We start from the raw sequence: 10,340 nt of genomic DNA on the forward strand, positions 1-10,340 counted from the left end.
AAACAAGTGAGTATACTGTATAAAACAAGTTTACTTATAATATAAGTTGTACTCCATGATAAAATCACGTATCTATTAGTGTCATTGATCTACTAGTCACACATTCAAAAAAAAAAAAAATTATGGTAAATTTCTTTATTTTTCTCAAAAAGTAATCTGATTTGGTTTTATTTTCACAAAGTTTTCATATGTATCTGGCTAGCCTCACCGTGTGATTGAGGTTATTTGGTACTCAATTAGAGATCATTTGATCATTATTTTGGTGTATGTTAGCCAAATGCTATGTTTAAATTAATTTTCATATTAAAAGGAAAAAAAACAACAAAACAAAACCACAATTAAAAAAAAAAACATAAAATTGGCACTCTTCCTTGCTAAGCAACACCGCTCCTCGCACACTCTCTTTCTTAATCTGGGAATACTAATCTGGTACTTCAGTGTTGATTATGTCATTTGAAAAATTTCAACTTTCTCTCTCTAAAAAATCTCTTCATCTTCTTCTTCTTTAAATTCCCAGTTTCAGGTTTCTCTCTCTACAAAATCAGAGGAAGCTTCTCTATTTTTGTGGCCCAACTCAAGCTTTCTATGTGAGTTATCTGCTTTTTTCTGCATTTCAAATTTCCTTTCTTCCATTTTTCTAAATTTGTCTTTTTTAATTTTCTGGGTTCATTTATTTTTTCAACTTTGATAAATAAAAATCTGTTTTTTTTTTGTAACTAGGTTCTCAATAAGTTGAAACTTCCGCCCTAAAAATGTTCACTGAAGGCCTTGATAACAGCGCCCTTCAATGGGTTCGAGAGGTACTCTTCTACTTCCACATTTTTCCTTTATAATTTTTGCATTTTTATCTGGTTTTATTTTTGTGGGTCTGATTTAAATTTAGTAATGTTGCTAATTTTGGTTATATTTTGGATTCTGTAATTTTTTTTGTTGTTTCAATTGTGGGTCTGATTTGAAATTTGGCAATGCATTACTGTATTTTATTTAGTACATTGCCAAATGTTGTTTTTGCACTTTAATTTTAATTTTGCATTTTATGATTATTTTATTTTTGAGTTTCTGATTTTAATTTTGGTAATGTTGTTGAATTTGCACTTTATTTTGATTTTTTTGAGGGTATGATCTAAATTTTGATAATGTTGCTATATTTGCATTTTATATATTTTGGTATCAGTTTTATATGGTATCAGTAATATATATATATATATATATATATATATATATATATATATATATATATATATATATATATATTATTTTGGTATCAGTTTTATATGGTGTTCAAGTGTATCATTTTAATTTTGGCAATCTTGATATATTTGATAGTGGTTAAATTAGGGAGTGAATGGAATTCTGATAATGTTTTCAATTTAATAACACTCTTTGTTTTTTTAATTTTTATTTTTTTTTAATTATTTTTTTAGGGTTCTAAGAATGGTAAGAAGGAAGAACCACTGTCAGTGTTAGACAACAGAACAAGGATTGACCCAATTATAAGAAGTAGCAGCCGAGGTTTTGGGTTGCCACCACCTGGCAAGTTCCGAAGTGGGCATTTGCCACCCACTGCAATTCCAGTATCTAGAGGCATTCCTGGGGATGACTCTGCTTCTGTCTCTGGCAATGATATTACCTCGGAATCCGAGGAGGAGGATGTTTACGGCGGGAGGTATTCTATGGATTCATCCCCTCAGGATGACCGTGCAACTCCCTCGATTACAAGTAGTTACAGATACTCCAACACAAGATCATTGCCTCCAACTCGGATGAGCTATGGAAGTGATTATCTGTCTTCTGATGTGTATTCGTCCGTGGAGTTGAGTGGGACGAGGGGTGAGCGATTAGTTAAAAAGAATGGAAGATACCCAGTCGCGCAGAATGGTTATGCAGAAGATGAGTCTGAAGATTCTGCTGGTAGCTCCGAGTTTTCTTCTTCTCAAGTTGGTAGCAACATTCGCACTGCTTCTCGCTCACAAGCTTATGTTTCGGAAGGCTATGCATCTAGTGTAACTTCAAAGGTGAATATTGGGAAGGTATGTTATTTCGACTTTCTTACAATGTGTATAATTACAAGCTTGATAAAAGTGTAAAATTGTTTCCAACATTTATGAAAATACGAGTGTATTCATTTTACCTTCTGTGAAACCTTTCTGGTTAGTTGGTAGTGTGACTCAAATTTTCCACAAGTTTGTTAACAATATAAACTGAATGTTGGTCAGCACATGTAGCGAAGAAGCAAGTATACATGTTCAAACTTGGTAAATTGCAGCTGCATTGTTCCTGTGTTAATGCCAAGCTCAATAAACATTTTTTTTGCTGTTGCAACTGTAGTCACAACAGGAAATTAGTATATATGGGGTCATTTCTTGATACTCAATTGAAATGGAAAACGATGTCACTTACCTGTGTTATAACATAAAGCTATAATTTGTAGTGTCAGTCAATGGCATTAAAGTATTTTAATTGGAAAATTACAGGGTAATGAAGTTTGGCTGGTCAGATAACTGTGATGCCTGACTATGCACCCACGTGAAATTCTATATTTGGGGGAGGGGAGTATTTTGAAGTGAGAACATGTACTTCAGTGAGTTCTACATTGCTTATGATGCCATGTGAAGTCCATATTGTGTAAGGCTAAGATAAGGAATAAATTGTCGTTTTGTTTGTTTTGTGTCCTGGTTTGCCACAGCAGATGGGGTTCAAACATGGATTGTTGACTAGAAAAGGATTACAAAGAACGCTGACATATACTTTAGAAATTGTAGAGTAGAAACATAATTTCCTGGAGACCAAGTCTTTTTGTAACATAACACATGCCCTTGTTACTTTTTTTTTTTTTTTTTTTTAAATGTCAAATTGATGCATAAACTATTATGCTGTTGTCTATTTCTTAGATTTTCCTGCCTAAATTGCTTGTAATTGTTTTTGTTGCCTTGCTGGCTATAGTTTTCATTGCTTGCTATCAGTGCAATGGAGTATTTTTGTGTGAGGTTTCAGCGCTTCAATCCTTTAAGAAAGTAATTTTGCTTGTTATGCCCATATAATTGCGTGAAATTTGAGCGCTTCATTTCTTTAAGCCTGTAATTTTGCTGCCTGTTGGCTGTTTGCTTCTTTCAACTTTCTTGCTGTGCTCTATATCTGTAATATTAGCAATTTTTATTGCTGTGGACTCAACAAGCCCTTTCATGTAGGATGATGGTGATACCCCAAGTGCACCTCCAGTTTGCAACTCTGGTCAGGATGCCTATCAAGCTGTGCCTGTACCCAATAACAAAGTATCTGCTGATTCTCATGATGCGTCTGACAAAGTTGAGCCAATCGTTCCTAGTGTTAAGCTATCTGGGTCACATCAAGTGGATAGTACAGAAAATACAAATCCTGGTCCATATGCAAGGTTGGTGTGCCATCCTTGGTTAATGTATAGATTTATTGGGTTTTGCTAACTAAACAATGACACTAATGTATTTCCTGGGTAACTTGATAAGATTTATTAATTTTATTTTAATTTGCTTCTCAGAACTATGGGCGGTGCAGAATCTGCAGGGTCTTCAGGTCCACATGCTGCTCGTCTGCCTACATTTCATGCAAGGTAATTTTTGTTTATATCGGAATTGTTATCCTACTTTAGCTTATTTAACTTTTACCTCTAAACTTTATGCTATTTTACAATATTAAGATATATTCCTTTGTTTCAACTTGGTAAATAATTCAGCACTCAAGGACCATGGCATTCAGTGGTTGCATATGATGCTTGTGTTCGTCTTTGTCTCAATGCCTGGGCAAGAAGTTGCATGGAAGCTCCTGTATTTCTCGAAAATGAGTGTGCTTTATTGCGGAGTGCATTTGGGTGAGTTTAGTCTACATCAATTCTTCCATTTTCGCTATATACTTGTATATTTTTAGCACTTCTATTAAAGATTAAAATTTGTACAATTAACAGTGTGTTTTGGCGATTATTATGGGAATGAAGATTTACTTTAATCTTTGTTCTAATCTGCTGTAATGGTTGTTATCGCTGTGCCAAATGACTTTTCCAACCCACTGCACATTGTGCTATGTTTTTCCCGTTAACTATGAATTTTGCTCATTTCCACTAAGGTTACTTCCAATGGAGCTTTTTTGCGAGCCATGGCCTGATTGAGGATATCATGAATCATCTGCAATTCTGCAACTGCAATTCACGTTTGATCAGTTCTATAATTTCTGGCTTCTGGAAAATTTTTGTTTTGTTTTCATTTTTGTTCCACGAGTTCAGACATTTGTTCGCTTTCTTATGGTGTTAGGATTGTTCCATAATTTGCATAGCGACTTAAAATCAATAATAAGAGAACTTTCCGAGATTTATATAATTATATGGTACTTTAGAATTTAAATTGTCTTTATTTCTTGAACAAATTATTACATGAATGGAACTTTGTTTCTTTCAAGCTTTTTTCCATAATTATAATGTTTGGTGGCTTATATTTGTTTAATGTATTACAGTTTGCAGCAAATACTATTGCAGTCAGAAGAGGAAATTCTGGCTAAGCGTGGCTCAGAAGTTGCAGTTGAAGGAGCACCGCAGAAACCAAAGAAAATAATTGGGAAGATGAAGGTCCAAGGTATGATTTACCATTGCTGTTAGACTTTATTACTGTAATAAATTAACTTTCCATGAGTGGTCCTGAGATTCCTTTCATTGCAGTTCGAAAAGTGAGAATGGGACTGGACCCACCTACTGGTTGTAGTTTTGGTTCTGTAAAGGCTCCAGTTATAAATATGGAGTCTGCCCGCTCACACTTATCCAAGGTGCAGAGGTCAGTTTGTTCAGGATGGCATGCCCTTCGAAGAGTGCGTTTTGTACTCCATAAGCCTACAGATGGTTCTTTATCAAAGAAGAGTTTGGCTTATGTTCAAGCCAGTAGTCAGTACTTAAAGCAGGTTTCTGGTCTTTTAAAAGTTGGTGTAGTGACCACATTGCGTAACAGTGCATCATCATATGAACCTGTGCAAGGTAATCCGTCAAGCATCTTAAATCCAAGACGTGAATGTTTTATACAGCTTCTTTGGTCATATATCTTGCTTTGACAGGATTTATCTTGAAGAATCAAATAATCCATGGATTAAGTTTTGTAAAACTAGGAATTTTTACAGCATGTGCAAGAATCTTCTGAGAGTCTTCTAATCTATGATCCCCTTTTTCCTCTGATGGTACCAGAGAGTCATTTCTGTCTGCTGAGATTAAAAAGTTCACCTGATGATGATGTTGTTCGGATGCAACCCGGTTCGGGCGAAACTCATGTATTGTATGTTTCTTGATTCTGTATCATTTTATATTTAGTTGTCGTCATGGGATAATCATTGACAACCTTACAGCTTTCCAGATGGTCTGGGAGATGATTTGATTCTCGAAGTTCAGGATTCAAAAGGAAAAACATGTGGGCGTGTTGTTGCCCAAGTGGCTACTGTTGCTGATGATCCAGTAATTTTGTGATCTTTTTATCATATGTACTAGTGGAGAATCTTATATCATTTATAAAAGAAGTTTATTGTTGAATAATCTTGCAGAATGATAAACTACGTTGGTGGTCAATATTTCATGAACCAGAGCATGAACTTGTTGGTAAAATACAACTTTATATCAATTTCTCAACGAGTACCGAGGAGAACAATAATAATAAGGTATGATGTCTTGATAGAGATGCTATCCAGGATTTTAGTCATTTGATGGCTTAATAGAATGTGTGACATTTACCTCTTGTTCATCATATTCTTTCTTGCAAATATATTTGTGTTGTTTTTTTCTATAGCTGTGTAACATGTAATTTTTAGAAACTTTCTGCATTATTCTGAAAATTCTCCTTTGTTTAACTTAGTCAATTTCTCGCACAAGATTGTGTATGTGTGTGTTATACACAAGATTGTGTATGTGTGTGTTATACTCATATGCTGTATGTTTTTGAAGATTTCCTAGAATTTTGTATTGACAATATTGTCAACTTATCATAATTTTGTGTGTGGGTGTGGTGTTACTAGTGCGGCTCTGTGGCAGAGACTGTAGCCTATGACCTGGTTTTAGAAGTTGCAATGAAAGTTCAACATTTTCAACAAAGACATTTACTGCTGCATGGCGAGTGGAAATGGTTATTGGAAGAATTTGCAACCTATTACGGGGTTTCTGATGCATACACTAAACTTAGGTAAACCTTGTTCTTTTATTAATTTTGTGCATCATTGCTTTTGAGATCTGTGTGAGTCACACCCCCTAAGATAATTGCAACTCAATTTGCTATAATGACAGATACCTTACTTATGTCATGGATGTTGCCACACCAACAGCTGATTGTCTGACTCTTGTGTATGATTTGCTTTATCCTGTGGTTATGAAGGGCCACACTAAGAGCACATTAAGTCATCAGGAGGTATGTTGGTATAAATTTAGGCTTTGAATACATACAATTTCCTCTTGCCTTTAGCATTATTCATGTGAATGGCATACTACACTGTTTGAATTTATGTGTGTCCCTGATGCATTGCTTGTTGGTTGCTTAGAATCGTATCTTAGGTGAAGTGGAGGATCAAATTGAGCAGATCCTTGCTCTGGCGTTTGAGAATTACAAATCCTTGGATGAATCACTGCCTTCTGGAATGACAGAAGTCTTCAGGCCTGCAAGTGGGGTTGCAGCTCCTGCTTTGCAACCTGCTGTCAAACTTTACACTCTTCTTCACGATATATTGTCTCCCAAGGCACAGAATAAACTTTGCAGACACTTCCAGGTTAAGCACCATCCATTTGAGTATGTAAATTGGGAGATTTTTTTCCTTGGATTGTCATGCTGAATGTTCATAATGTCAGGCTGCTGCAAAGAAGAGGTCGAAGAGACATTTGGCTGAGACAGATGAGTATGTTAGTAATACTGGTGAAGGAAGCATGCTAGATCACGTTACAATGACCACTGCATACCAGAAAATGAGAAATCTTTGCTTGAACATCAGTAATGAAGTTTCCACGGATATTGAAATCCACAACCAGCACATACTTCCCAGGTATGTATTGCTCATTTCTTGTGCTAATTTAAGCTCTTTGCTCTACTGTAAAGTTATGTGATTGCAATACCTACCAATGCTACAACAGTACAACACTAGACCAAAGGGGCATTGTGTTGTGTGGTTTACAAATTAACATATAGGGAGTCTTATGCCTTGGATTGTGGAAGCTGTTTACCATCTTTTTAAAATAATAAGATTATTAGTAATCATCTGATAAAAAGGATGCAAGCTAAGGAAATATGCACATACACGATAACACGAGTGTATGGGTATTTGGAAGCACCACCTATATGCCTTGATGTAAAACATTACTTGGGGTCTGTCTGAAGCATATAAAATTCATCATTAAGGGTCTATGCTCTAGCTGGGATGCCTTCCTGACCACTGCTCCCTTACAATTTATAGTTCTAGTTGCCTCTAATTATGCAAAACTCCCCCCTCCCTCTCTCTGAGATGAGACCAAAAAAAACATCAGTTATTAATAGGCTGTTTTTTTTTTTTTTTTGATGCAGTTTTGTCGATCTGCCAAATCTTTGTTCATCAATATATAGTGTAGAACTTTGCAACCGGATACGTGAATTCCTCATCGCGTGCCCTCCGTCTGGTCCTTCACAACCTGTGGCAGAACTTGTGATAGCTACAGCAGATTTCCAAAGAGATCTCGTCAACTGGAATATCAAGTAAATTCTTGGTTCTTCTTTTCCTTCATTTATTTTTTTGTGTTTAATCTGTAAATTTTATATATAAAAAATGATTATTACTTTTTCTTTCATATGTAGTCCCATCAAAGGCGGAGTTGATGCAAAAGATTTGTTCCACTTGTATATAGTTGTCTGGATTCAGGATAAGCGGTTGGCTTTGCTTGAAACCTGCAAACTTGACAAGGTAATGATACCAACCTAATTGGGTATAATTTTTCTGTTTTGTCCTAAAATTTAAGATTATAACTGTTAGTGATAAAGATATGTTAACTTCATTGTTAGTTTTTTCTTGTCCAACTCAAAATAATCCCTCTTATCAATCCCGTTCAGCAAGTGCTTTAACATTTTTTTTAATACTCTAACTCGTTATTAGTATTCTCCATTAACAATTTATTTTTGCAGGTCAAATGGTCTGGTGTCCGAACACAACATTCGACTACCCCTTTTGTTGATGAAATGTATGATAGACTAAAAGATACACTGAATGATTATGAAGTCATTGTTAGCCGCTGGCCAGAATATAGCTTTTTCTTGGAAAATGTATGTTTTTTTTTTTTTTTTTAATAATAAATTTGTACATTTTGCTGTATCTCTTCTGAATATGGGCTAGATTCATTTATATGCTTCCTGTAAAATTAAAAAAACAATAATCACTAGTCCCGAGCTCTAAGGATTATCTAATTACAAGCTGGCCTGTAAATTGTGTTATTTTGGAACTAAATAGATTTATATTATCATTAGGCCTTATTTCTAAGACGTATATGTCATACATATTTGTTACATGCAGAGTCAAATTATAAGTTGGGTTGATGTACTCACTAAGTAATTGTACTTTTAGGCTGTGGCTGATGTAGAGAAGTCCATAGTGGAGGCTCTAGACCGACAATATTCCGATGTCTTGGCCCCTCTAAAAGAAAATCTTGCGCCAAAGAAATTTGGTTTCAAGTATATGCAGAAACTGACCAAGCGAAACGTGGCTCCATACGCAGTTCCAGATGAGGTACTTTTCTGTCTATTCAAATTGTTAAGGTTGATATGATCCCTCATTGGCATGAGGGCTTGATCTTACACTCTTTTTGGTTTTGCAGGTTGGGATCCTTTTAAATTCAATGAAGAGGATGCTTGACATTCTTCGGCCCAAGATAGAAACTCAGTTTAAGTCATGGGGTTCCTGTATCCCTAATGCTGGCAATCAGACACCAGGAGAGCGCTTAAGTGAGGTTACTGTCATGCTAAGAGCAAAGTTCAGAAACTACCTGCAAGCCATTGTTGAAAAGCTGGTTGAAAATGTGAGTATTTCTCTGGATTTGCTCCTGTGGCTGAGAGAGCTCTGTTGGCTTTTGTTAATTCAACTTTGAAATTATTTTCTTGTAGACGAGGTTACAAAACGCTACAAAAATTAAGAAGATTCTGCAAGATTCCAAAGAAAGCGTTGGGGAATCTGATGTTAGAAACAGAATGCAGCCTCTGAAAGAACAGTTGATGAGCACATTGAATCATTTGCACACCATATTTGAAACTCATGTCTTTATTGCTCTATGCCGGGGTTACTGGGACCGAATCGGTCAGGTAGGTGGACATAAACTTGAGATGTAAAACATCTAAGATATCTAAAATGACGGTCACTCTAAACTGCTTATACTTGATGCAGGATGTTCTTAGTTTCTTGGAGAATCGGAAAGAAAACAAAGCGTGGTACAAGGGCTCAACAATTGCTGTTTCTGTGAGTATTTACTTGAGCTTGTTATATCTGACTCATTCTTAAAATTACATGTATTATTAAGGGATTGTAAATTTTCTCCGGACATACAAGTGATTTTATCTGTTACCGACTTACTGGTGTACTTAAATACAAAGATTTTGCCTCTTTATAAGACTTCGTTTGTGGAAGGGATTAAAGATGAATAAGTATCCAGAGCTTGCTTTAGCTGTATTAACTTGCCACTAACCCAGGGTCTAACCTATGGCAGGTTCTTGATGACACATTTGCGTCACAGATGCAGCAGCTTTTGGGGCATGCCTTACAAGACAAGGACATTGAGCCTCCTCGTTCGATGATGGAAGTAAGATCGATGTTGTGTAAAGATGCTCAAATTCACAAGAGTAACACGTTTTATTACTGAAACAATGTAGAATAATGTAGATAAGTTTACTTATTGTAGTCATGACACAATTTTGTGAAATGAGAATATGTACTCCTAGTGATCTCTATTAACAAATTTAAATAGCACATTCTAAAGAAAACCAATATATAGAAATTCTTTTTGTTAATAAAATAATATCCTAGGTCCAATTTTTGGTTTTATGTAAATTCTGTAAACAATAAAATTTGTTGGGCATTTAGAAATGTATATCAGAATTATTATTTGAACACGTGTTGTTACTTTCAAATTGAAAATTCCACCATGTTTTACGAAAAAAAAAAACCTCCAAAGTGGTGAAGCAGAAGATGGGATGGATATTAGAGACTCCGAGAGGCTAGTCTCCGTTATATTACTGAGTAAAAACAAATTGGTACCAAATAGAGCTTCTAGAACTCATGACGACCCTATTCCTTGTAAATTTGGGTGATGTAAAGAAAAAAAAGTCCCTCCCTTTGAAATTCGGAACGTG

General features: G+C 35.4%; 1 protein-coding gene across 1 annotated transcript; it reads left to right on the forward strand.

Moving 5' to 3' along the window:
• The first annotated feature begins 353 nt into the window (after positions 1 to 353).
• On the forward strand, positions 354 to 10,123 carry LOC145585369 (uncharacterized). The gene is made up of 24 exons (XM_081642077.1): positions 354 to 429; positions 518 to 587; positions 721 to 800; positions 1,425 to 2,030; positions 3,189 to 3,391; positions 3,515 to 3,586; positions 3,710 to 3,844; positions 4,480 to 4,598; positions 4,682 to 4,990; positions 5,195 to 5,282; positions 5,353 to 5,458; positions 5,545 to 5,658; positions 6,013 to 6,176; positions 6,278 to 6,398; positions 6,529 to 6,753; positions 6,833 to 7,023; positions 7,539 to 7,706; positions 7,806 to 7,911; positions 8,130 to 8,267; positions 8,566 to 8,727; positions 8,816 to 9,016; positions 9,102 to 9,296; positions 9,379 to 9,450; positions 9,698 to 10,123. The coding sequence occupies exons 3-24, from the start codon at positions 753 to 755 to the stop codon at positions 9,848 to 9,850; spliced, it is 3,696 nt and encodes a 1,231-aa protein (XP_081498203.1). The 5' UTR covers positions 354 to 429; positions 518 to 587; positions 721 to 752; the 3' UTR covers positions 9,851 to 10,123.
• The last annotated feature ends 217 nt before the right edge of the window (positions 10,124 to 10,340 follow it).

This window comes from Chenopodium album, chromosome 16 (genome assembly GCF_948465745.1).
Source record: "Chenopodium album chromosome 16, dcCheAlbu1.1, whole genome shotgun sequence".
Taxonomy (NCBI): domain Eukaryota; kingdom Viridiplantae; phylum Streptophyta; class Magnoliopsida; order Caryophyllales; family Amaranthaceae; genus Chenopodium; species Chenopodium album.

Excerpts from the sequence above, each read along its gene's own strand:
- LOC145585369 (XM_081642077.1), top strand. The coding sequence starts at position 753 with ATGTTCACTGAAGGCCTTGATAACAGCGCCCTTCAATGGGTTCGAGAG. Across the intron at positions 6,754-6,832 it reads AACTTTGCAGACACTTCCAG|GCTGCTGCAAAGAAGAGGTC; the intron begins GTTAAGCACCAT and ends TCATAATGTCAG. Across the intron at positions 8,268-8,565 it reads ATAGCTTTTTCTTGGAAAAT|GCTGTGGCTGATGTAGAGAA; the intron begins GTATGTTTTTTT and ends TTGTACTTTTAG.